This window comes from Prionailurus bengalensis, chromosome B3 (assembly GCF_016509475.1).
Source record: "Prionailurus bengalensis isolate Pbe53 chromosome B3, Fcat_Pben_1.1_paternal_pri, whole genome shotgun sequence".
In the NCBI taxonomy this organism is placed as follows: domain Eukaryota; kingdom Metazoa; phylum Chordata; class Mammalia; order Carnivora; family Felidae; genus Prionailurus; species Prionailurus bengalensis.
The window spans coordinates 119,451,989-119,479,551 of NC_057355.1; the positions used below are offsets into that span (position 1 = coordinate 119,451,989).

The 27,563-nt window shown below is 42.3% G+C and overlaps 2 protein-coding genes across 4 annotated transcripts in view; one reads left to right on the forward strand and one right to left on the reverse strand.

The window, feature by feature from the left end:
- HEATR4 (HEAT repeat containing 4) overlaps positions 1 to 6,565 on the reverse strand; it is a 50,071-nt gene extending 43,506 nt beyond the window's left edge. For 2 of the 3 annotated variants that reach the window (XM_043556533.1, XM_043556536.1), the window contains exon 1: positions 6,456 to 6,565. The gene's annotated coding sequence lies outside the window, so the exon portion shown is untranslated. Of the gene's footprint in view, positions 1 to 2,478; positions 2,637 to 6,455 lie in introns of those variants that run through there. The other variant, XM_043556535.1, reaches the window with a different exon arrangement.
- Positions 6,566 to 6,611: 46 nt separating this feature from the next.
- Positions 6,612 to 12,687, forward strand: LOC122469297 (acyl-coenzyme A thioesterase 1-like). The gene is made up of 3 exons (XM_043556554.1): positions 6,612 to 7,189; positions 8,788 to 8,990; positions 11,351 to 12,687. The coding sequence occupies exons 1-3, from the start codon at positions 6,619 to 6,621 to the stop codon at positions 11,948 to 11,950; spliced, it is 1,374 nt and encodes a 457-aa protein (XP_043412489.1). The 5' UTR covers positions 6,612 to 6,618; the 3' UTR covers positions 11,951 to 12,687.
- Positions 12,688 to 27,563: the final 14,876 nt, after the last annotated feature.

Below are 27,563 nucleotides of genomic sequence, written 5' to 3' on the forward strand. Positions count from 1 at the left end.
TTTGGATGTCCCAAAATACATATATATACACTCTTTGGCCTGTGACACACAGAATCTTTGGTTACAGTGCCAGCATCCCAGAGAGAATACCATGTTAGCATTGCCATTTTTTGTAAATTCTCAAGGGATAGTTATTCTCATCTAATAAGGCAGGTTGGTGAAAAGAGGAATAATACCTGATGTGTTTTGAAAAGAAATGAGGACAGGACAAAATGTTGAAGGGTTTTGTCAAAAGCGACTTGTCCTAGATGGACACTGGGTCAGAAGACAAGTGTAAGGCCAAGTTCTGCACTTCCCAGCCATGTTACCTTGGGGATGTGATTTAATATCTCTAGTTTGTCTCAGTTTGATATCTAATTTGGTGTAGATATGAAGCTCAAAATTAAGGAGCAAGTATGAAAGGGTTTTTTTGTTTTTTTGTTTTTTTTGCAAGCTTCAAAGTATTACACAACTAAGAGGAACTGTTAACTGATTTACAGTATGGACTACTGCCGCCAGAAGGCAAGTCTCTGGGGTCCCACAGTTAGATGGTGCATTGGGCACTTAGGGAACAGGTTAGGATTATTGGGGCCCTAGGCAATTAGAAGGTGGATAGAGAGGGAAGAAAAAAACCTATGAATGGAGTTTGGAGGCCCCATATTATCCAAACTTAAATGTTACCTAGACCAACATTGAGGCACAAACATCCCCTTAAGAACCAAAAGCAGGGGGAGCCTGGCTGGCATAGCCAGTAGAGCACGCGACTCTTGATCTCAGGGCCATGAGTTCGAGCCCCATGTTGGGCATGGAGCCTACTTTAAAACAAAACAGGGTGGCAGGTCCAGGTGCCTTTGTATACTGAGAGCATAAGAAATTGAAACATGGCATCCTGTAGTCAAACCTGGGATAACTGCAGACCAGGCCCCACAATCTGGTAAACAGCAACATTATCTCTGTGCCTCTCAGAACCAGGCTAGACAGGCAGGAGTGGGGCAGGAAGGGCTAGGCCACGTGCCTCCAAGTAAAACCTAATAGAAGAATCCAGATTCAAAATGAGTGATATCTCAGAGGTTCCAAATTTTCCCCTACCCTCACCCCCTGGTCTGGTACCTTTATTCTCCAGAAATAATTAAAGTGGGCTGAATGATTCATGTCAAAAGGAGTAATACCTTGCTTTTTCTTTGTTATTAAAGCAGCAGAAACTGTCAAAGAAGGCTAAAAAGCAATAAACCTTAGCACAGTTTTCTGAGAGCTTTTGAAAATACACTCTCCCCTATACCCACAGATTTTAAGGTAGGGCCCAAGAGGGACAGTCAGCTTCTACAACAGTGTTAATGGTTAAGGATCTTCTGCATCAAGATCATTTGAGGAGCTTGTTAAAATGCAGAATCCCAGGGGTGCCTGGGTGGCTCAGTTGGTTAAGTGTCCAACTTCGCCTCAGGTCATGATCTCACGGTTGGTGGGTTCAAGCCTGGAGCCTGCTTTGGATTCTGTCTCTCTCTGTCTCTCTGTCTCTCTCTCTGTGTGCCCCTCCCCTGCTCATGCTCCGTCTCTGTCTCAAAAATAAACGTTAAAAAATTTTTAAAAATGAGGAATCCTGTGTGCTACACCCCAGAATATTGATTGAGTAGGCTGCAAGTGAGGCCTAGAAATCTGTATTTTAACCAGCTCTCACAGGTGTTCATACACATTAAATTGAGAGAAGCCATAGCCCCAAGAGCTAATTTTTTTTTAACGTTTTATTTATTTTTGAGACAGGGAGAGACAGAGCATGAACAGGGGAGGGTCAGAGAGAGGAAGACACAGAATCTGAAACGGGCTCCAGGCTCCGAGCTGTCAGCACAGAGCCCGACGCGGGGCTCGAACTCACGGACTGCGAGATCATGACCTGAGCTGAAGTCCGCCGCTCAACTGACTGAGCCACCCAGGCGCCCCCCCAAGAGCTATATTTGGGATATATGAAAGAAGCTTAGTGGTGGGGAGAGCAGGATCAGGGAACACAGCCTCAACCTGGCTTGACTCACACCCCTCTCTCTGCTGCCTCTTCTTCATCAGAAAGTTCATTTTTTTCCCCTCTACTTTCTTTTTTTTCTTTTTTTTTTTAATTTTTTTTAACGTTTATTTATTTTTGAGACAGAGAGAGACAGAGCATGAACGGGGGAGGGGCAGAGAGAGAGGGAGACACAGAATCAGAAGCAGGCTCCAGGCTCTGAGCCATCAGCCCAGAGCCCGACACGGGGCTCAAACCCACGGACCGCGAGATCGTGACCTGAGCTGAAGTCGGACGCCCAACCGACTGAGCCACCCAGGCGCCCCTTTCCCCTCTACTTTCTAATTACTATTCCTTGCCATGTACTCACACAGATATACTGCCGACTCCTGAGATTACTAAGGTAACTGCCAGAAAGATGACTCTGTTTCAACTCTTATATCTTGCAAATATCAAAACTGAGGCCCAGAGAGGAAAAACATGACTAAGATCACAGTAGTGGTTGATACCTGAAGTAATACCCTTTTGACGCCTAATCAAAATCTTTTCAACTACTTCAGGCTGTCTTATATCATTCAGCTGACGAAAACTCTTTTCAGGTACTGGTAAAATAGAAGTGTTTTGAAATTACCTTCAAAATGGCCTCCTACAACACAGTCATCAAAAAGCATCTTAAACCTTCTGTAGTTTCTTAGGTTCCAAAGCTGTTTATATTGGTTACCAGGCAACACCTCTTTAGAATTCCATGAGTCTACTCACAGAATTTGCAGGTTCAATCAGTGGTATCTTCGACTATTTATTTAATTTCCTTTTGTAAACAACTTCGGGAAATTGCCTTGTATTTATTGATTGATGCCACAATGGATTCCTAGTCATCCTTTGAAAATAAACCCCTAGATGTGTGCTGCTCAATTTTTTCCCCCACTAGGCTTCATAAGTACTGCTGAGAAAAGGCAAAGCAGTGAACACATGAACACCCAGCTCTGCCATGAAGATCACTAGGCTGATAGAACAAACAGTAAATAGAATGGGTCTGTCTTTGGGGTCTTTTCTGTTCCCCTTTCATCACCACCCCCCCACTGAATCCCCTTCCTTCACATAGTTCAATTCCATCTCTCCTGGTCCCCAAATCCTGGCTAGATTATCAGCTGATGACACTATTTTTACAAAGGTATTCTTCAAATCCCCTATTGCTAATAGTAAAATCCCAGACTTCCAGAATACTAGTCTTCAGGAGTTCCTTTACAGAACTAATTTGTCCTGACGGTAGGGAAGATTTCTGGGCATAAGGTTCTGTCTGTTGTGTTGACCTGGGGCCATGCTATCCAGGTGGTTACCACTGAGAGAAATGAGCACTCACTTCAGTGCCTGGGCTCAAGCTGTGCTCAGACCCTGGGACCCTTACAAAAGGGTGAAAAGACATGGTCTCTGAGATGAAAAGACTGAAAGACTTAAAAAAAATTAAACAGAATTTGGGCACCTGGGTGGCTCAGTCAGTTAAGCACCTGACTTCGACTCAGGTCATGATCTCACGGTTCGTGATTTCTAGCCCCGCGCTGGGCTCTTTACTGACAGCTCCGAGCCTGGAGCCCGCTTCGGATTGTGTGTCTCCCTCTCTGCCCTGCCCTTGCTCACATTCTGTCCCTCTCTCTCTCTTAAAAATAAATAAAAACATTTTAAAAAATTAAAACAGGGGCGCCTGGGTGGCTCAGTTGGTTCAACTTCGGTTCAGGTCATGATCTTACAGTTCGTGAGTCCCAGCCCCATGTCAGGCTCTTGGCTAACAGCAAGGACCCTGGAGCTAGCCCACTTTGGGTTCTGTGTCTCCCTTTCTCTCTGCCCCTCCCCTGCTCACACTCTGTCTCTGTCTCTCAAAAAGAAATAAATGTTAAAAAAAATTTTTTTTAATTAAACAATTGCCATGTGATTCAGCAATCCTACTACTTCTGCGTATATACCCAAAAGAATTGAAAACAGGGGCTCTTATACAGGTATTTGTACACTCATGTTCATAGCAGTACATTCACAATAGTAAATGTGAAAACAACCCCATATCCATCAGTAGATGGATAAGCAAAATGCGTTGCATACATGCAGCAGAATATTATTCAGCGTTAAAAAAGAAGGAATTTCTGATACATGCTACATATGTGGATGGACCTGAAAGACACACTAACTTAAATAAGCAGACACAAAGGGACAAATACTGAATGATTCCACTTATATGAGGTAACTAGAACAATCAAATTCCTAGAGACAGAAAGTGGTTTCCAGGGGCTGTGGGGGCTTTTCAGTTTGGGTGATGAAAAGTTCTGGAGATGGACAGTGGTGATGGTTGCACAACAATGTGAGTGTATTTAACTATACACTTAAAAATGGTTAAAATGGGGGTGCCTGGGCTCTGTCCATTGGGTGTCCAACTATTGGTCTTTTTGTTTTTTATTTTTTTTTAACATTTTATTTTTTGAGAGACAGAGAGTGTGAGCAGGGGAGGAGCAGAGAGAGAGGGAGACACAGAATCCAAAACAGACTCCAGGCTCTGAGCGGTCAGCACAGAGCCTGATGTGGGCCTTGAACCCACAGACATGATATCATGACCTGAGCTGAAGTCAGACACTCAACCAACTGAGCCACCAGGCACCCCTCTGCTTGGGTCTTGATCTCCAGGTCATGGGTTTGGGCCCTGCTCTGGGCATGAAGCCCACTTAAAACAAAATGGTTAAAATGGCACATTTTATGTTGCTATATACAATTAAAAAAATACTGTTTAATTATAAAAGCCATGTTATTTCTGATAGAAATTATGGACAAAGAAGAAAATTAAAACTACCCAAAATACAGGACGCCTGGGTGGCTCAGTTGGTTAAGCGTCCACCTTGATTTCAGCCTAGGTCATGATCTCACAGTGATGGGATCATGCCCCACATCGGGCTCCAAGTTCAGCCTGCTTGGGATTCTGTCTCTCCCTCTGCCCTTCCCTCGTGCTTGTGTGTGCGCTCCCAAAATAAATAAACTTAAAAAAAAAAAAAAGACATTTAAAGCATAATGGTTCAGAGCACAGACTCTGGAATCTGATTGCAGAGATATAAATCCCAGTATATCTAGTTGCTTGATCTAACTTTAGCAAATCATTTCACCTCTCCAGGCCTTAATTTTCTCATAAGGTTCTTGTAAGGATTAAGAGCTAGCTATTATTATTGACTTTCTTTAGTTTCTGTGCCCAAAATACACTGAAATATCCCACAGAACCAGTGCAGAAGTAATTAGAGCTATAGGGAGTTGCATGATTAATGACCAGCAGGACAGAAGAACATTCGAAACTAAGTAAAAAGTCCTTGGGTGGCCTTATTGGGAGCAGTGGCAAACACAAATTGTGGGCTTGAAATAAGCTTACACAATTTGCAGGTTTCTCTAATAAAAAGGATATGAAAAATCACGAATGTAAAATCAAATACAAGGCCTTGGAAAGGGCCTGAAGTTAAGTTTAATGAAATATCCACTCCTGGGTGGATTTTATGAAAAAGTGGGGAGGGGAGCCTGGGTGGGTCAGTCGGTGGAGTGTCTCATCTGACTTACACTCAGGTCATGCTCTTGCGGTTTGTGGGTTTGAACCCCACATGGGGCTCTGTGCTGTCAGCCTGGAGCCTGCTTGGGATTCTGTATCTCCTGCTCTCTGCCCCTCCCCCACTCGTGCTCTAACTCTCTTTCTCTCTCTCTCTCAAAAATAAACATGAAAAAAATTTTTAAAGACTTGACTTCAAAAAAAAAAAAAAGTGGGGAAAAGGTGAAATGTCCCGGATGAGAAAGAGATCACGTTTGCCTAAATACAGCAACTTGACAATGCAGTATAATCTCAACTGGCTATTTTTACACCTATAAGGAATGAGGTTGAGGTCACACAGCTAGTAAGACTCCAGGCCCCTAAAATGTAGGATAGTGTAGAAGATAAGCATATACACAGGTAAATATACAAGCAAAACACCATGATGCACACTTTTAATGAAACGCCCTATAATTATTAATGGGAGTGAATCAGTCAACAAATTGATAAGACTCAATTCCAGGCCTGCACTCGTCTTAGCCATTGACAGCCAGCAGCCAGCCCCTGTGCAGCCAACACTGCACAAGCCAAAAAGCTTATGAGAAGCAGAACTAGGAAATTCTTATCCCACATAAAAAGTGCAGGTTTTTCAGTATATAAAGCAAGTTCATGTATATCTATTTTCGCTCTTTCTTTTATTTTTTATTTGTTTATTTATATTTGAGAGAGAGAGAGAGTGCGCCAGCCGGGGAGGGGCAGAGAGAGAGAAGGAGACAGTCTGACGTAGGCTCCAGGCTCTGAGCTGTCAGCATAGAACCGGACTTGGGACAAAATCACGAGCTGTGAGATCATGACCTGATCCCAAGTCGTATGCTTAACCGACTGAGCCACTCAGGCGCCGCTTTGGCTTTTTTTTTTTTTTTTTTTTACAAGTAAGCTACTGACCTGATGTGCAAGAGTCTGGCCCTCCAAGCTCAATTTGGCGTCCTCCTTGGCCGCACAGGGCTCTCAGCATGCAGCTGAGGCAGCCTGCCACTAGAGGGTCTCTACTGGTTTCTAACTTTCTCCACGGTGTTCATTGAAACGAGGTCAAAAGTCAAAACACAAAATGGTGGCCTCCTCTGTGGCTATACTGCGAGCTTCTGGACTCCGCCGATGGGGTCAGCTGCCAGGCTCTCCAAAGCTATGGTCTGGTGGCCGGGTCTCGTGGGCACCTGCCCGGAGGACAGCGACCTGGCGCCTGGAGCCCGCGGGCCGCTGCGGCTGGGACGAGCCCGTGCACATCGCGGTGCACGGCCTCGCGCCGGGACAGCCGGTCACGCTGCGCGCGTCCCTGCGCGACGAGAAGGGCGCGCTCTTCCGGGCCCACGCGCGGTATCAAGCGGACGCCGGCGGCCTCCTGGACCTGGCGCGCGCGCCCGCGCTGGGCGGCAGCTTCACGGGGCTCGAGCCCATGGGGCTGCTCTGGGCCCTGGAGCCCGAGAAGCCCTTGGTGCGGCTGGTGAAGCGGGACGTGCAGACGCCCTTCGCGGTGGAGCTGGAGGTGCTCGAGGGCCACGAGCCCGACGCCGGGCGGCTCCTGGGCCGGGCGGTGCTGGAGCGCGACTTCCTGCGGCCGGGGATGCGGCGGGTGCCGGTGCGCGCGGGCCGGGTGCGCGGCACGCTCTTCCTGCCGCCTGGTGAGTGCCTTGCGTCCCAGGCTGTCCTGTCTGCCTTTCTCTGGTCTCCTGCACGTCTACCAAGAGTAAGGATGTAACTCCCAACATTGCAGAGGTCTGTGGGGACGTTAAAGTGTACCCTGCCTGGGGAGGTGGCTCTGTTGCTCCAAAACTTAGAGGTCAGTTAGAAGACATCATAAGGAAATGGAAAAGACAGTTGTAAGTAAAAGCAAAAACATTTTATAGGTAGTTCCAAGTCTTTAACGACTTTTAAAATAGTTTCTCAGTATAGCAAGTTTGCTTCTAACTCCCACAGTATATCAAGGTTAAGAAAATTGGTATAGGGCCCCTGGGTGACTCAGTCCATTAAGCGTCTGACTCTTGGTTTTAGCTCAGGTCATAATCTCAGGCTTGGTGGGTTAGCAAGGCCTCTGCGCTGACTGCTTGGGATTCTCTCTCTCCGCCCCTCCCCCCCCCCCCCCCCCCCCCCCCCCCCCCGCCCTCCTGCACTCTCTCAAAGGAAGAAAGGAAGGAAAGGGAAGGAAAGAAGCTGTTTCCCTAAAAAAAAAAAAAAAATCAACATGGATGAATTTCAAAAGAGTCCTGAGTGAAACAATGAAGTCCCAGAAGAACACATTCAATATCATTCCATTCAGATAAATAAAACTCAAAAAATAGGCAAGATAAAATACTGTTTAAGGTACATGTATAAGTGGTAATACTGTAAAGAAAAATAAGAGAATGATAAAATTCAGCATAGTGAAAAGGGAGAGAAGGGGCACACAGATACTCGGGGCTTGGATAGTTAGTACTGAGTTATTTCTTAAGGTGTTGGGTGTAAAGTGTTTGCCTTATCATTTTTTCAGATTTTGCATGTTAAGTACAAACTTTTTGTGTAAAGGGTGAAAATGTCCCATAAACAGAGTCTAGTTTAATGCATTTGAGATTCATTCATGCTCCATATATCCAATCGTTTCTTCTTGTTTCTTAGTAGTACTCCATTCCATGGGTATACTTCAGTTTTATTCATTCAACAGTTGAAGGACTGGGGTTTTCAGGCTGGGTTTCAAGTCTTTAGAGATTATGAATAAAGTCACTGCAAACTGTTGCATACAAGTTTTTGTATGAACACCAATTTTCATTTCTCTTGGGTAAGCACCTAGGAGTGAGATTGTTAAATCATATGATCAAGTATATGTTTACCTTTATAAGAAATTGCTCAACTGTTTTCCAAAGTGGCTGTATTGTTTTGCATTTCCACCGTCAATGTATGAAGGTTCCACTTGCTCTACATGTTCTCTGGCATTTGGCATTGTCACTTTTGGGGGGGCAGTGGGCAGTGGTTTTGCTGTTTTCATTGTCTACTTGTAAATTATTTTTAATTAGAAAAGTGATGCATACTTACTGTAAAAAATCTATGGGGCTTTGAAGCTCTGGGCATAGGGGAAGTGTGGATTGAGTCTGTGCCACTGTCTGGATCTTTGAAGGCCAGAGGTCTTCTAACATTTCTGATTGTCAATAGAAAAGTTTGACATCACCAAGTAGACAACACATGGCTTTTGACACCACTGCAAAGAGTTTAAGAAATAGTTCAGTTTTGTGTTTTGCTTCTTCCAAAGAACCTGGGCCGTTCCCTGGGATTGTGGACATTTTTGGAGTTGGAGGTGGCCTTCCGGAATATCGAGCTTGTCTGCTGGCTGGCAAGGGTTTTGCTGTGATGGCTCTGGCTTATTATAACTATGAAGACCTCCCCCAGGGCATAGAGACCCTCCACCTGGAGTACTTTGAAGAAGCTGTGAACTACCTGCTGGATCATCCTGAGGTTGGAATGTCTCTAGGTTTTGTGATCTGTGTATCAGGTGTTCTCCTGACTGCTCTTGGTTTTGATACAACTTGACAAATTCACAACAGCTACTCCCAGTACCCAACACACATTACCATTTATAGTTACTTCACGTAGACAGTTTGTCTGCAATTATATGTTATCATATATTCTGCTACTAAAGATGTTCTTCTTCGGCTTGGAATTTTAAATTCCAGTATTTTATAGTTTATTATATTCAGCTCAAACACATGTGAGAACCCTAAGTTCGATACAGGAAGGAGAGGGAAAGGGGAAGGTAATCACTTATCTCCAGAAGGCCGTAGGTTAAATGTTTGTGTCTAACAATGCTCCCTTCTTTGTGGCCCTTCTGAGAACACAGTATTAAATGAAGAACTGGGCCGCCAAAGAAGCTAGTTATTAGCAAGTGCTTTGAGGGCTTCATAGGTTCAGAGGATCAGAGGATCAGAAGATACACCTTACTTATTTTACAGTTCAGAGCTCACAGTGGATGGGAAGCTGTGGAACTCTTAGAAAAGGTGATAGGGTGTAATGGCACCAGCACAAGATGTAGACAGACAAAAGTTAAAGTTAAATGTAAGTTTGATTTCACCAACTAGTAACTAGTTCCATGACCTTGGGGCCTCCCTTTCCTCCGAAAAATTGGGATGGTAATAACATATCATTTAATTCCTAGTACTTTTCTTTTATGAGGAGTAAATGGTTGAAACCAGTCAAGGGTGCTATTGGAGAAGTCATAAGGAAAAAAAAATGACTGCTGTTGACAGGTGACTCAAATGGCCATTTGGTTTTTTGTTTGTTTTGGGTTGTTTTTCTTTTTAAGTTTAGTCATTTGTTGAGAGAGAGAGACTTAATCAGGCCCCACGCTCAGCACACAGCCCGATGTGGGGCTTAAACTCAGGACCCTGAGATCATGACCTGAGCTGAGATCAAGAGTCGGATCCTTAATTCTGGAGCCACCCAGGTGCCCCTCAAATGGCCACTTGTAATAGAAGATTTTGGTAACTGGGGCAAGAGCAGTCCTTGTGGAATAGTGCAAACCCAAGCTACCCTGAGGGGATTAGGTAGAAAAGGGAAGACAGAAGAACAGCTATAGACAATTTTGTCTCCACAAATTTTGCTGTAAAAGAGAGTAGAAAACTAGGGCAGAGTGGATGTGAGGTGGAGGGACTGTTGTGAAAATGGAAGAGATACTAGAGCATTTAAGTACACTGATGGGAATGGGCCATTTGAGAAGAAAGTTATGAAAGAGGAGAGGGAGATGATGTAATTGTAGGAGTGAAGTCCTTGAGAATGAGAGTGGAGGAGATCCCAAGTACAAGCAGCAGGGGGCCTTTGATAAGCACAGAGTTGCTTCTTTGGAAACAGAAGAGAAGGTATAGAGCTTGAGTTCACATGGCACTAAGTAGATCTCGCAGGGGAAAATGAGGAGCAGTTCCTACTGGGCTATTTATTTTCTCCACCAAGTAGAAGAGCTGAAAGTGAAAGAAACAAGGTTAAAGGTTAAGGGGCTTGAGGAGGTAGGAGGTGTGACACAGTCTTTTACAGAAGTGGGAAGCGCACATAAGTGAAATGTGGCAGGATAGATGGGAAATATGGATGCTTATCTGAAATTTGTGGTCATGAAATGAAAGTGAGCTCTGTCAGCATAAATGTGTAGTTTTTTTCCGGCAGTGTTCACTTGCACAAATACAGGTCTGGAGGAAGTGAATAAGGGGGTTTAACCAAGGTTAGTGTTTTCCCAGGAAAGTATGACCAAAGGCAGAGAGATCTTAGAGTTAAGGGTGGTTACAAGGAAGTGATAATAACAAAGAAGCTTGAAATCTGAAGTAAGTGAGAGGCAAGTAAGAACACAAGAGACATACTGATAGTTAAAACAACAGTGGCAGTCAAGGCCACCGAGGTGGACTTGGGTGGTACAAGAATGGTTAGCCTGGAATTATTGAAGATGGTGATCAGAGAGTGGAATGCTTGAAGCTGAGGTTTTAGAGATGAACTACTCACTGATGATGACTCAGTTTAGGTTATGACAGTGGGAGTGGATGGCTGAGACAGGGTAGGGAAAAAAACATTGTTTAAGTTTGAGGTCAAGGAACTGAGAAGCCAAAGTATTTACTCTGTCCTCCACATGGTTGTTGAAGTCACCCAAGAATGATGATGGAGAGACTGTAGAAAAAAAGACAGAGAGGAGGAAAAGTAAACACCCCAAGGTTGTAAAATTGGCAAATGGTAGAGCCCAGATTCTGACTCAGTTCTGCCTGGTATCCAGTTCCAGGCACTACAGATCATGCTGCACTGTTCATGGACTCGTTCTCCTCTCTCCTCTGTTCTTTTCTCAGGTAAAGGGTCCGGGAGTTGGGCTGCTTGGGAGTTCCAAAGGAGGTGATCTCTGCCTCTCCATGGCCTCGTTCCTGAAAGGCATCACCGCCGCCGTCATAATCAATGGCTCTGTGGCCAATGTGGGGGGAGCCTTACACTACAAGGATGAAACTTTGCCTCCTGTGGGCTTCGAGCAAAGTCGCATCAAGCTGACCAGAGACGGCTTGGCAGACATCCTGGATGTGCTGAACAGCCCTTTGGAGGGACCTGACCAGAAGAGTTTCATTCCTGTGGAAAGGGCTGAGAATGCCTTCCTGTTCCTAGTAGGTCTGGATGACCACAACTGGAAGAGTGAATTCTATGCTAATGAGGCCTCTAAGCGCTTACAGGCCCATGGTAAGGAAAAGCCGCAGATCATCTGTTACCCTGGGGCAGGGCACTATATTGAGCCTCCTTACTTCCCCTTGTGCCAGGCTTCCCTACACACCTTGGTGGGTGGTCCTGTCATCTGGGGAGGGGAGCCCAGGGCTCATGCCATGGCCCAGGTGGATGCTTGGAAGCAGCTCCAGACTTTCTTCCACAAACACTTGGGTGGGGGAAAGTTAGGCAGACTCTCTTGAAAACATAACCCAGTATTTGAAGGTTGTGAGTGTGAGACCAATATATGCTAAAAAGTATCCGGTAAAGTCAGTTCATCTGAGGTATTATGCTAACGCTTTTGGGTTTTTATTCCGTTCTCTTTAAATAACATTACTGTTAAAAATAGTCTCTGTGGGGAATAAGTTTAGGAATTCCCTGAGCTTGCACTAATGGGTTAACAAGGTTTAGGATGAAAGTATCCAAGAAAAGGTAAACAGGGCGAAAACGCCTCCAGCATAGTACAAAAGCATAAGAATGGGAAGCCACAGAATGAAAGCGTCCAACATTAGGTCAACAGGGAAAAGCACTCCCAGCATAGTACAAAAGCAGAAAGCTGCTTTCACAGGAAGGAATGTCCAGAATAGGTCAACAGGGTCAACAGGGTGACCTAGACAGCAGCAGGGTGAAGCTGCCCAGAGTGGAGCTAATTAGCCAAAGAAAGGTGCCTTGTTGACCCTGAGGTAGCCTGCTGTATCTGTCTTCTCCCTTAGGCAAGTTAAGATAAACAGACACAGCGCCTCATGCCTGTGTAAACAACCATCTGCTCAGCGGAAAAGATTTTGTTTTGTATTGACCCAAACCCTTAACACTACATATCCTTGAAACCCCCTTTCTCTCACACATATGAGTTAATGTTCATGGTTTCATGGTCTCTTTCTGCATGTTCATCACATTTGTAAGCGTTCTGATCCTAATAAAAACAGAGCAAAGATCCTTACTCAGGGCTCTTGTCTCCTCCCAGACATTAGCCTCTCTCACATTTAATTCTGCATCCACTCTCTTGCTGGACAAGAGAGAACTCCAGACTCAAAGTCCGCAACAAGTCTCCATACAAACAGTGTCAGGAATGAAAACAGAGCCTTAAGTATAAGCAACTTTTATTAAAGTTTAAATATTGGGACATTACAGATAAAGTTGCTGTTTCCTTTCAGTGCTTTCAGCCTTGTCTCCACTGTCGGGGAGCAAGAATTCCTGTCCTGTCATAAGTCCTTCTAGCTGGACTAAGAATCACATTGACATAAGACAGATTAACAGGAAAAAATCAAATTTAATAGCATATGCACAGGAAATCCACACAGACATGGAAATATATTTACAATTATAGAAAAAGAAAAGGACGATTATTAAAACTTTTTAAAAATGTTTATTCATTTTTGAGAGGGAGGCACGGAGTCCAAAGCAGGGCTCAAACTCACAAACCGTGAGACCATGACCTGAGCCAAAATCAGATGCTCAACCGACTGAGCCACCCAGGTGCCCTGAGGAAAGGAAGATTATTAAGATGTAAACATGGCAACGTAATCCTTTTTTCTTAATATGGATTATGGTTTATATTATTTATATATCCCTTTCTCTTCTGTTTTTTCATTGAATTTTTCTAAATCGCTACATTACTGAGAATCCTGCCTCAGATTCAGATAGCACCTAAATAAATAAAATGTCATTTTGAAAAACTCTAGTAAGGGTGCTAACTTGAGGCTTGTGGTTTCTGGCTCTGCCAAGTCAGGACTAAAATAGAAGAAAATTGAGAACTAAAAGAAACAAAAAGTAGGATGCCTGGGTGGCTCAGTCAGTTAAGCACCCGACTCTTGATTTTCATGATCTCTCAGTTGTGGGATCAAGCCCTGCATCAGGCACTTCGCTAGCTGTGGAACCTGCTTGAGATGCTTTCTCTCTCTGTCTCTCTCTCTCTGCCCCTCCCTCCCCCTCTTGTGGGTGCGTGTGGGCTCTCTCTCTTTCCTTCAAATAAGTAAACTTTGAAAAAAATAAAGAAGCAAAAAGCGATGAAAGACTCGAAGGTTTTGTTTTCTTTTTTTCACATGAAGAAAATGTGTTGCTTATATAGTTTCTAGTCCCCACTAACCTCAGTGGGCTGAGGGATGCCTCTTCCACCCATGCCCAGGAATGTAATAGCAGGTAGGTAGCTTTCTCTGCACTGCTGATTGTGCTTTCTGCATGCCTTCCTAAGCACGTGGGCAAGAAAAACCAGACTGGTTTAACTATACTCTCCAAGGCAATCTCTTCCCTTGTTCATCATGCTGGAATACTTAGCATCCTCAGAGATTGTGGAGCAGGTTCCTGAAAGAGCCTCAGGACAGAAACAAAAAGATGTTAAGAGTGTGGATGGCCAGGGACACCCGGGTGGCTCAGTCGTTCAAGGATCCAACTCTTGATTTCAGCTCAGGTTGTGATCTTGTGGTTTGTGAGTTCCAGCCCCACATTGGGCTCTGTGCTGACAGTGTGGAGCCTGCTTGAGATTTTCCCCCTCTCTCTGCCCCTCCCCCCACTTGCACTCTCTCTCTCAAAATAAATAAACTTAAAAAAAAAAAAAAAAACAGTGTGGATGACCATGTTCCTTGACTGGGCCTTAGAGCACAGACATGGGGAGCTGAAGAGACCCTCCTTTAATCCCTTCTGAAATAAGATGGAGGTATAAAAAGTAATCCCATTTACAATTGCACCAAAAATAATAAGATACCTAGGAATACTTAACTAAAGTGGTTAAGAGACCTGTACTCTGAAAACTATAAAACACTGATGAAAAGAAATTGAAGATGGCACAAGGAAATGGAAAGATATTACATGCTCATGGGTTGGAAGAAGAAATATTGTTAAAATGTCTATACTACCCAAAGCAATCTACACATTTAATGAAATCCCTCTCAAAATACCAACAGCATTTTTCACAGAGTTAGAACAAACAATCCTAAAATTTGTATGGAACCACAAAAGATCCCAAATAGTCAAAGAAGTCTTAAGGAAAAAAAAGCAAAGCTGGAGGCATCACAATTCCAGACTTTAAGTCATATTACAAAGCTGTAGTGATCAAAACAGTATGGTACTGGCACAAAAACAGACACATAGATTAATAGAACAGATTAGAAAACCTGGAAATAAACCCACAACTATAGGGTCAATTAATCTTTGGCAAAGCAGGAAACAACATCCAACAGGAAGGACAGTCTCTTCAGCAAAGGGTGTTGGGAAACCTGGACAGCAACATGCAAAAGAATGAAACTGGACCACTTTCTTACACCACACACAAAAATGGATTACAATCCTTAATGTGAGACCTGAAACCATAAAAGTCCTAGAAGACAACACAGGCAGTAACCTCTCTGACGTGAGCCACAGCAACTTTTTTTTTTTCCTTGATATGTCTCCTGAGGCAAGGAAAACAAAAGCAAAAATAAACTATTGAGACTACATCAAAATAAAAAGCTTCTGGGGTGCTTGGGTGGCTCAGTGGGTTGAGCATCAGACATCAGCTCAGGTCATGATCTCATGATTCGTGAGTTCGAGCCCTGCATCAAGCTCTGTACTGATGGTGCAGAGCCTCCCTGGGGTTCGTTCTCTCTCTCTCTCTCTCTCTCTCTCTCTCTCTCTCTCTCTCTCCCTCTTTCTCTGTCCCTCCCCCACCCTCTCTCTCTCTCAAAATAAATAGGGGCACCTGGGTGGCTCAGTCGGCTGGGCATCAGACTTTGGCTCAGGTCAATATCTCACTGTTCATGAGTTCAAGCCCTATGTTAGGCTCTGTGCTGACAGCTCAGAGCCTGGAGCCTGCTTGGGATTCTGTGTCTCCCTCACTCTTCGCTCCTTCACCACTTGTGCTCTGTCTCTGTCTCAAAGCTAAATAAGCATTAAAATACATAAATAAACTATGAAAAAAAATTCAAAACTTCTGCAGAGTGAAGGAAACAATCAACAAAACTAAAAGGCAACCTACAGAATGGGAGAAGATATTTGCAAATGACATATCTTATAAAGGGTTAGTACCCAAAATACAGAAAGAACTTATAAAATTTGAAACTGGAAAAACAAATAATCCAATTAAAAAGGGACAGAAGACATGAACAGAAATTTTTCCAAAGAAGACATACAGATGGCCAACAGACACATGAAAAGATGTTCATTATCACTAACCATCAGGGAAATGCAAATAAAAACTACAATGAGATATCACCTTATACCCGTCAGAATGGCTAAAATCAACAACGCAAGAAACAACAGGCGTTGAAAAGGATGTGGAGAAAAAGGAACACTGGTGCACTGTTGGTGGGAATGCAAGTCTGGGCAGCCGCTATGGAAAACAGTATGGAGGGTCCTCAGAAAGCCAGAAACAGAACTACCTTATGACCTCACAATCACACTACTGGGTATTTGCCCAAAAAATACAACACTAATTCAAAGGGATCCATGTACCCCTATGTTTATAGCAGCATTATTTACAATAGCCAAGATATGAAAGCAGCCCAAGTGTCCATGGATTGATGAATGGCTAAAAAAGATGTGGTGTGTGTCTACACAATGGAATATTATAGCCATAAAAAATAATGAATCTTGCCATTTGCAACATCATGGATGGCGCTAGAGGGTATAATGCTAAGCAAAAGAAGTCAGTCAGAGAAGGACAAACACTGTATGATTTCACTGATATATGGAATTTAAGAAACAAGTGAGCAAAGGGGGGAAAAAAGACAAAGAGACAAATCAAGAAACAGACTCTTAGCTATAGAGAACAAACTGATGGTTACCAGAGGGGAGTTGGGTGGGGGGGATGGAGATTAAGGAGTGCACTTGTCATGAGCACCAGGTGATGTATGGAATTGTTGAATTACTATATTGTACAGTTGAAATTACTATAGGACTGTATGTTAACTAACTGGAATTAAAATAAAAACTTAAAAAAATAAAAATAAAATAAATTACAGTTATCTTTTTGTTATGAAGATGGACAGAGCCCATATAAGGTGAAACAAAGAGAATGCAGACATTAATGATGGAGTCTATTCAGATTTATGAATGAGAATCAGCCAATCAGTTGAGTATGAATTAGTATGGGCTCCAATGGTCACAGCAAGGTGAGAGGGACTGCTCTTTTCCCCTACTACAGTATAAATACTTCTGGTACATCTGATTGAGGAGTTAAGTTTCTTTCCTGGAAAATGAATTATTAATTACATTAAAATCTAAAGTATGAATAGAGTTACAGCTTCATAGAAATAAAGGCAGTGTCCTTCAGGGTAACCTGGACTGAGTAGTTGTAAGATAGCCAGAGTTACAAGGATATTTATAAATTTGATTTGAGGGGCGCCTGGGTGGCACAGTCGGTTAAGCGTCCGACTTCAGCCAGGTCACGATCTCGCGGTCCGTGAGTTCGAGCCCCGCGTCGGGCTCTGGGCTGATGGCTCAGAGCCTGGAGCCTGTTTCCGATTCTGTGTCTCCCTCTCTCTGCCCCTCCCCCGTTCATGCTCTGTCTCTCTCTGTCCCAAAAATAAATAAACGTTGAAAAATAAAAATAAAAATAAATTTTATTTGAAGGATGCTTCTTTTTCTCCAAAGCAAATGACAATGAATCAGATCAAAAAGTGGAGAAATTACCACATGAGCCAAAATGTGGTCTCATTTTTGTATAAGTCCATGCCATGCCTGTGGGTTCGAGCCCCACGTTGGGCTCTGTGCTGAAAGCTCAGAGCCTGCAGCCTGCTTCAGATTCTGTGTCTCCCTCTCTCTCTCTCTGCCCCTCCCCAGCTTGTGCTGTCTCACTGTCTCTAAAATAAATAAACATTAAAAAAAAAAAAAGTCCATGCCATCCCCTAGCAAGTCCACAAAGTGACAAGAAGTTGTATGTGTATGATGGGTTAGAAAGGAGACTCTCCACCAAGAAGCTTCTGTTCCTAAGCTGGAATGTGACTGATTCTCTGTGGCAACACAATTGAGGAAAGGTTATACTCTCAGAAGTTCTTTGGGTAATGAACAGTACTCCAGACCAAAAGACCCTTCTCTAGGAGAGCTTCTATGTGGAAAAAGTTTAGGCTCACAGAAGGAAATCTCCCCCAAAGAGAAATTTCTTTCTGCCTCTTCAAAACTATTCTGACATGAAAAACCAACCAAACAAACAAAAGCCCCGCATGAACATTTTCCCTAGATGTGTAAGCCTCACATGAATTGAGAAGTGGGAAGAAATGGCTCCAAAGGGAGGGTTCTTCCATTAGGACTCTTGCTTCAATAACATATGAAAGATATAGTCATAGCTATAAATTATAAGATATCATCTCAAATAGCTATACCTGTCCTGAATGAATAAGTTTGTATATTTTATGGGTATGCATACAAATAAAAAAACAAAATTTCATGATTTTGATGGGATAACTTGGTTACACTTTTTCCATGTTTTCCCTTTCTTGGAACTCTTTTTTGCAACCACCACCACCCCCCCCCCCCCCCGCAAAAAGGCAACCCAAAAATTCACTGGCACCTTAGGTTATGACTAATAAGTAACACTCTTATAAGGTAAAAATGAAGCTAAAAATGTTCAAACTCCATAACTTTAATATGTTTGAGTTACTCTTGTCACTTTTTCAATTAAAAAAAAAAAAGATACTGTTGAGGATGAGTGTATTCCTGGACACAAATAAGGGATAAGTGAATTTATTACTATGTCTGTACAGAAGTTAAGAAGGTATAACCTCAATCAATTTTAGAATGTAATCTATCTAGTTCTACCAAAGAAACACTTGAAATTAAACTACTTTAAATCAATAATTTTGCATTTCAACATAATTTTCCACTCAAAAGCTAAATTCCTAGCCACTACACTAAGTGCCCGTTCTCCATGACAATAGTATTACATTTATTGTGGCAGATTACTCAAAGAACAGAATAATTGGTTTACAGTTAAGATGTGTTATCACTTTTTAAAAGTTTTATTTATTTAAGTAATCTCTACACCCCACGTGGGGCTTGAACTCATGACTCAGAGATCAAGAGTCACATGCTCCAAGATTTTTAGAGCTTCCAGGTTGAAGCCATCCACACTGGGAGAGTGACACATACCCCAACTCTATGGAGACAGTAGTTCCTGTGGTCAGAACCCTCCCAGACCTCGCCCCATGTATCTTGTCATTTGGCCGCTCATCTATCTCATTTATCATATCCTGTAATAAACTGGTAAACATAAATAAGCGTTTCCCTGAGTGCTGTGAGCTGCTCTAGCAAATTAACTGAACCTGAAGAGAGGGTTGTGGGAACCTCCAAATCTGTGGGTAACCTGGGGCCCTACCACTTGGAATCGGCATGTAAAATAGGGTGGGAGCTGCCTTGGGCGACTGAGCCCTTAACCTGTGAGATCAGACACTGTCTCTAGGTAGATAGTGTCAGCATTGAATTAAATTCTGGGTATAGGATACCCGGCTTGTGTCACAGAACATTGCTGCGTGTGAGGAAAAAACGCCACTCCACACATTTAGCGACCATAAGTGTCAGAAGTAAAGTGTTCTGTGTCAGTAGTAAAGGAGACACACAGGAAAGATAGACATCGGATGAGAACTATAGATCTTCCCTAATATACAGAATATACAGAATACACCACTAATGAATAAGTTCAAAAAGAATATCCATTAAATAAAAGAGAACATCCATATAACCAACATTCAATTCCAATAGCTGTTTTTTTAAATTCTGAATATCTACTTTTCTTGAAAAAAAAAAGTTCTTATAAACATTCAACAGAATAATGCTGGAAAATCACTGAAAGAAAACGATCCATAAATAAACATTCCCTACCTCAAAAAAGTCTAAGGATCATAAAGTCTGCAGGAACTTGGCTAATCAAATACTATGTTACTAATTTAATCAGTATAAAATGGAAGGGTGTTAAATATATAATAAAAAAAAAATCATTCTTGTGGAAGAGCAAACTTTAAAGTAGGCCACTAATTGAGAATTGTGGAAAAAAGTAGGGCGGGGGAGCTAAACCAGAGTTCTAAGGATACATAAAGTGTCAAACCAGTGTAATTTCTTGGATTCTCATGGAAAACATTGTTTTACTTTTTCATTAAAGTTCAGCCGTATCCAATACTTTGTCTCTGTTTTATCTATGTTTTCTATGTCCTTATGTTTTGGTCTTGTGGTGATATTACCACAGAATACTGAGTTTATTTCATTTCCTGACTAATAAAGAAAAATTAGATTATTCCATGCTTGGTGTAGACAGTAGATGATTTCTTCAGCCCTGCAATCTGCCACCCATCATTCCTAGGCAACACTTCTTTGATCAGCTCTTCTGAGTGTCGGGACAGACTGCTGGTTGATCTTACTGACAAGAATATTGTATCTTCCATACTTGTTGAGGAGTCGTCGAGAACTGATTCTAGGAATTTGACGAACTTCTTGCCTCACTCCCAATTTCAGCAACATTCATTTGTGCTCTATTTTGACACTCATTACTATTCTAGTATCAACAAAACTTCTGCTAGGAATTTCCTGTGGGTTTACCTTATCCCACTTGTGTAGGGAGGCAAAGCTTCACCTCTGCCTTCTTAGGGTTTCTACCTGAGCCTGAGAATTAAATTGACATAAGACAGGGGCGCCTGGGGTTGGTCAAGTGTCCAACTCTTGATTTCGGTTCAGGTCATGGTCTCAAGGTTTGTGGGATCGAGCACCGCTTTGGACTCTGTACTGACATTGCAGAGCCTGCCTGGGACTCTGTCTCTCCCTCTCTCTCTGCCTCTCCCCTGCTTATGCCCTCTCTCTCTCTCTCTCTCTCTCTCTCTCTCTCTCTCTCTCTCTCTCTTTCTCTTTCAAAAATGAATTAAAAAAATAAAAAATTCAAATTGACATAAGACAGATTAACAAAAGAAAAACATACCAATTTGATTTTTACATGTACAAGGAACTCTCCACAAGAAACGGACAACCCAAATAAGTGGCAAAACCCAAGTACTTACATACTAGATTGAACAGAGTGGCAATTGTGAAAAAGTAGAGTATATGGGGAAACTAAAGGAAGAGAAGTTTTTTTTATTTGTTTGTTTTGGTTTTGGTTTTGGTTTTTAAGTCCAGCGCAAGGCTCAAACTCACAACCTTGAAATCAAGACCTGAACTGAGATCAAGAATCTGACATTTGAGGCGCCTGTGTGGCTCAGTTGGTTAAGTGCCCAACTTCGGCTCGGGTCATGATCTCAAGGTTTGTGAGTTTGAGCCTCACATTGGGCTCGCTGCTGTCAGTGCACAGCCCGCTTTGGATCCTCTGTCGCCTTCTCTCTCTGCCCAACCCGTCCTCGAAAAATGAATAAATATCTTCTTAAAAAAAATCAGAAAAAGAATCTGATGTTTAACTGACTGAGTCACCCAGGGGCCCCAGGAAAAGAAGTATTTTAATAAGATCTTGTGCAGATTTCTCTCAGCCTTGACTCCTTCTGGCATTAAGACTGATTTCTTTCCTCCTGGTATAGGGAGGGTGGTTCTCACCTGGGAGTTTCATCTTCTGTTTCAGGGGAAGAGGGGATGAGGGCCTTTCCGGCACCTGCTGTTTTTCAATTGCCTTTAGCTCAAAATGATCAGTATGCCTAAGGGACATATTGGGATATCGTTCCCCTGAACCCCTTCTCCCGACTCATTTCCACTGTGTTTCTCTCCTCTCCACTTGATTTTGAGAATTGAAGAGAAACTAAGGGAGAATTTTTATCTCGCACTGCTATGTGCTTAATTTCTTCTTGTTTCCTGTTTTCTTATGTCAAATTCTTTGTTCAAATCTAAAAACACAAGAGTTTTCTAAAAGTCAACCTCCAAATTCCTTAATTAGTTCCATTAATGGTCATAAATCCTATCAATCCCATTTTCTTTCTCTAAATTTAAAAAATTTCCCTTTTTACCCTAACTTCTAAAGGCCATCAATGCCATAATGGGTCTCTTCCAGTGCTTTCAAGGATATTGTCAAGTACTTACCCAGCAAACACTACCCCTCTCCCTTTTAGAAGAATTCCTGATTTGTATTCAGGCATCACCCATTCCCTGTAGCAATGGGCTTTGGGGAAAGCTAACTCCACTCTGGCGGCAAAGGCAATGATGGTGGTCCCTGTTTGGTTTAAGCCAATCTCAACATTCCATCCAGGGAAAGCATGTGATTTAGGGGTGCCTGCGTGGCTTAGTCATTTAAGCATCTGACTTCAGCTCAGGTCATGATCTCATGGTTCATGAGTTCAAGCCCCACATCAGGCTCTCTACTGTCAGTGTGGAGCCAGCTTCCGATCCTCTGTCTCCCTCTCTCTGCCCTTCCCCCCGCGCACTTGCATGGGCTATGTCTCAAAAATAAACATTTAAAAAAAAGAAGAAAATATGTGATTTAGGTCACATACTTGGAGATCTGAATGTTCTCTCTCCCACTAAACACGAATGAAGAAGCCTGAAGCCCCAATTATTCTGACAGCCGCCTTATCACATCAAGAATGGCAGAACAGACAGAAAGAAATCGTTCTTGGTGTCGTCACTGAGCTATTGATCAAACAAATATGAAACCAGACTTATTCTTGATTTCCATGCAATAAATTTCCTTATTTTGTTTTTTTTTATAAAAGACTTTTTAGAGCAGTTTTAAGTTCCCAGTAAAACTGAAAAGAAGGTACAGAGACTTCCTATATGCCCCCTGCCCTTATACATGCACAGCCCCCCTCCCCCCCAATACCAATACCTTCCACTAGAGCTCCACATTTGTTACAACTGATGAAATGACATTGACCCATTATTACTACCTGTCCTTAGATTACATTAACTCTTGGTATTGTACATTCTATGGGTTTGGACAAATGTATAATAACATGAATCCACCATTATAATATACAAAATAGTTTCAGTGCCCTAAAAATCCTCGTGTTCACCTGTTTCACCTGTTTCACCTGTTTCACCACTCCCTCCCCTACAACCCCTGGCAACCACTGGTTTTTTTGCCATGTTTGCCTTTTCCAGAATGTCAGAGAGTTGGAATCATAATGTATGTAGCCTTTTCAGCTTGGCTTCTTTCATTTAGTCCCTCCATGTCTTTTCATAGCCTTTTCATAGTCTTTTCTTTTTATTGCTGAATAATATTTCATTGTCTGGAAGTACCAAGTTTGTTTATCCATTTACCTACTGAAGGACACCTTGGTTTGCTTCACACTTTGGCAAATTATGAATCAAGCTGGTATATAAATATCTGTATGCAGGTTTTTGTGTGGATATAAGTTTTTATCTCTTTTGGGTAAATACTAAGGAGTACAGTTGCTAGATCATATGGTAAAGTATGTTTAATTTTGTAAGAAACTGCCAAATTGTCTTCCCAAGTGGTTATACTATTTTGCATTCCCAGGAGCAATGAATGAGAGTTCCTGTTATTCCACATCCTTGCTAGTGTTTTGTGTTGTCAGTGTTCTGGATTTTGGACATTCTAATAGATGCTGTAGGGGCCCTGGGCAGAACACCCCTAAATGTACCACAATGACAAATTAATTATTTCTAATTAAAACTATGTAAAAAAAACCAGCCTGTGCAAGGACACTCAGAACTCCCTCTGTCCCCCAGAAAGAAGGAAATAAATCTTTCCTGAGAAAGGCACCCTCCCTGTACCAGAAGGGAAAGAGACATCTTTATCACCAGAGATAGGGAATTTAGAGCTGAAAAAGGCTGTATAAACCAACTGTAGAGGCCACTTTTGGGCAGTAGACATGAGCAATGGAAACCCGAGTAAGGAAAAGGGTCCACAGTGACCACTGGGCCCATTAGGCGACCCACCTCAAAACACCCATAGACCCTAGTTGACCGATGGGCTACTTAATAATCAGGCACAGGTAGTAAAAATGGAAAATTCCATATGTTCCCATACCTCCTCACTCCCCCACAAACTCAGCTGGCCGCCTCCCACTCCCCAAATGCCTCCTGGCAGACAGTCACTCCTTTGCTGTCCAGCCCTCTGTTCCCCTGCACTGTATTCCATAACTTCTATCTCTTCTGCCTTGGGTGAATTCATTCACCACCCACCCCAACTTTGCTATCTTTTACTAATTTACTACTTTAGCCCAGATTCTGTTCAGAATTCCTTACTAATTTAAGTTCCTAAACACAAGTCTTTTTTTGTACTGTTAATTCCTCACAAATGTACTGTATCTTTGTCTAAAATGTATAAAGACTGCTTACCATAAAAATAATTTTTTAAAAACTGCCTGCCTTGGTCATTGCTTTGGGTCTGAATTTCACTATTGGGCTTCCATGTGCACATAATACAACTTTGTTTTTTCTCTCCTGTTAATCTGTCTCCTCACGTCAATTTAATTCTTAGACCAGCTAGGAGACTTTGAAGGGTAGAGAGAAATCATTTTGCCTCCCCTACAATGTATAATTCCCATAATTTCTTTTAAACCAGTTTGAATTTGTTTTTCTTACTTGCAATCAAAAGAAGCTTAACTACTATAATGTCACTAACATGACTAAAAAATTCTTTTTTTAAAAAATGTTTATTTATATATTTTCGAGAGAGGGGGTGGGCAGATAGCAATCCCAAGCAGACTCCATGCTGTGGAAGCAGAGGCAGACATATGCAAATTCACAAATCGTGAGATCCTAATCTGTGCCCAAACCAAGAGTCAGATGCTTAACCAACTGGGCCACCCAGGCACCCCTGTCTAAAGAATTCTTAAAAGACCAACTGAATGCTGGAAGGAATAAAAGTTTAACTGTTGGGGCACCAGGGTGGCTCAGTCTGTTAAACATCCATTTTTGGCCCTGCCCTGTGCTCGCACGCTCTCTCTCAAAAATAAAATAAACATTTGGGGCGCCTGGGTGGCGCAGTCGGTTAAGCGTCCGACTTCAGCCAGGTCACGATCTCGCGGTCTGTGAGTTCGAGCCCCGCGTCGGGCTCTGGGCTGATGGCTCAGAGCCTGGAGCCTGTTTCCGATTCTGTGTCTCCCTCTCTCTCTGCCCCTCCCCCGTTCATGCTCTGTCTCTCTCTGTCCCCAAAATAAATAAACGTTGAAAAAAAAATTTAAAAAAAAATAATAAACATTAAAAGCAAACAAAAGAATGACAAATCTCTGGGTATGCCTGTGATCTGCCTTCATTAACTCATTGAAGGGAAATAAACACATTAAAAATGTTTAACTGTTAAAAAATAAAGCCATACAAGTAGGAGATTAGGGAAAAATATAAGAGAGAAAATGTAATAATCATATATAGGGAAAGGTATTCCTTAGCATGACACAAAACCCAGAAACTGTTAAAAACAAAATCACGGGCCTAAAACGGTGTCATTTAGGCCAAGTCACCAAACCTGGGCTTAACCCCCAATTCCAACCTCTCCCATAAACAGTCTTAACTGGTCAGTCAAGAATTTTCTTTCGGCATCAATTACTGAGGAATCTGTCCTGAGGCCCTAGCCATTCCCCAAAGGAAGATGAGGTAATCTGCATAATAAGACCCCTTGATCCTCTCCCTAGGAAGGGTGACCTTGCTAATAACGTCTTGCCCCACTCTCCCTCTAAAAATCTTCCCTTTTGTACAACTCTTCACAGCTCCCCTCCACTTACTAGATGGAATGCTGCCCAATTCATGAATTACGATTAATAAGGTCACTTAGATCTTCAAATTTGCTCGGTTGAATGGTGTTTTTTAACACTAAAGGAAAAGACCAAGAGATCGAACATTATAAAATGTGAAGGTACGGCAAAAGAAAATTAAAAGATAAATTACAGAATAGGAGAAAATATAACACATAACACACAGGAAATATGTAAAGGGCTTCTATGAACCAATAAGAAACTTGGTCAAAAGATATAAAAAGACTGCTCTCAGAAGGTAAAATACAAATTGATAATAAATATAGGAAATAATATTGGCTGAACTTGATGGACTAAATTCATCACTCTTCTTCTTCCAAATCCCTTCAAATGAAAAATACTTTTTTTTTTTTTTTTTGAGATTTTATTTTAAGTAACCTGTACACCCAATGTGGGGCTAGAGCTCACGACCCTGAGATCAGGAGTGGCACATTCCAACAACTGAGCAGCCAGGTGTCCCAAGGCACATTAAAAAAAAAAAGTTTTTTGTTTGTTTGTTTGTTTATTTATTTTGAGATTGAGAGAGAGACAGAGAGAGAGAGAGAGAGAGAGAGAGAGAGCACAAGCAGGGGAGGGACAGAGAGAAGGAGAGACAGAATTCCAAGCAGGCTCTGCACCATCAGCACCACCAAGGTGCCCGGCCCCCACCCCAAGACATACTTAAAAAAAATAATAAATCCAGTGGTGCCTGGGTGGCTCAGTCGGTTAAGCATCCGACTTCGGCTCAGGTCATGATCTCACAGTCCATGAGTTCGAACCCTACATCGGGCTCTGTGCTGACAGCTCAGAGCCTGGAGCCTGCTTCAGATTCTGTGTCTCCCTCTCTCTTTGCCCTTCCCCTGCTCATGCTCTGTCTCTCATAAATAAATAAAAACATTAAAATAAATAAATAAATAAATAAATAAATAAATAAATAAATAAATTCATAGTGCCTGGGTGGTGCAGTCAGTTAAGCATCTGACTCTTGGTTTTGGCTCAGGTCATGATCTCACAATTCATGGGAAGGATCTCCCTCTCTCTCTGCCCCTCCCTCACTCATGCTTGCTCTCTCTCTCAAAATAAATAAATAAATAAATAAATAAATAAATAAATAAAACTTAAAAAAAAAAAAAAAAAGAATAAATCCAACAGGTGCCTGGCTGGCCCAGTCCATACATCCATACATCACATGACTCTTAACCTCAGGGGTGGTGAGTTCAAGCCCCACATTGGGTATGAAGCCTACTTAAAATAAAAAAAGAAAAAAGAATAAATCCATAACAATCTTAGAAAATAAAAAAAGAGTGATATTTAAAGGTGTAGAGAATATAAAGATTTCCTAGAATATAAAACACAGAAGAAATGGGATAGACATGAATGAAAGAAACCATAGGCCAAATATGGGGAGACTATTCAAAAATGAACTGCTCCAAAAAAAAAAAAAAATCTTACTCAAAATGAACAAACACAAAGAACATGAAGACTCTCCGGACCAATTGCCCTGGGCATGGTAACAGTTATTAAGGTTATGCTAGGTATGCCCTGGTAACTGAAATCTCAGTGGCTTAAAACAACAATGGTTTGTCACTATCCTCACAATTTGAAGCAAGTTGGGAACCAAACTTAAGTAGCTGTTATTCAAGCATTGATTTATGGATCCAGGCTTCTATGATGGAGCCCTGCCATTTGGAACATCTGGGTTGGCTTCCAAAATCGCCATGTGAAGGAAAGAGAAAAGGAGTCGTGTTTTATGACCAGCCTAGGGTGTATAATTTTTGCCCTCATCCCATTAGTACTTAGTTGATGGTGTTTTGGGGTGATGATGGGATGGTCTGGAGCTGACAGCCAAGAAAGAATCTTTAAGACGTCTTTCGTGCAAAAAGGTGATTTTATTAACTCACGGGGATAGGACCCTTGGGCAGAAAGAGCTGCACTGGGGTTGTGACAGGGTAACTGATTATATGCCTTCAGGTGGGGAGGGGGTCAGGGATAGAGAAAGTCTCTAAGATATTTTGGAGGCAAGGTTTCCAGGACCTTGAGGGTCCAGCTGCTATTAGGAAAACACCATTTATTACCGTTTAGTAAAACCTCAGTCATGAGACCCTTCAGATGTATATCAGGGAACCATAAGCTTGGAGTATGACTGCCAGCATATATCTTGGGGGAGTTGAGATAAAGGAAGTTTCCAAAGGAATTTTTATGTGTTAAGGTAGATTTACAGAATCCTGGGGGGTCAGGATAATGTTAAGCC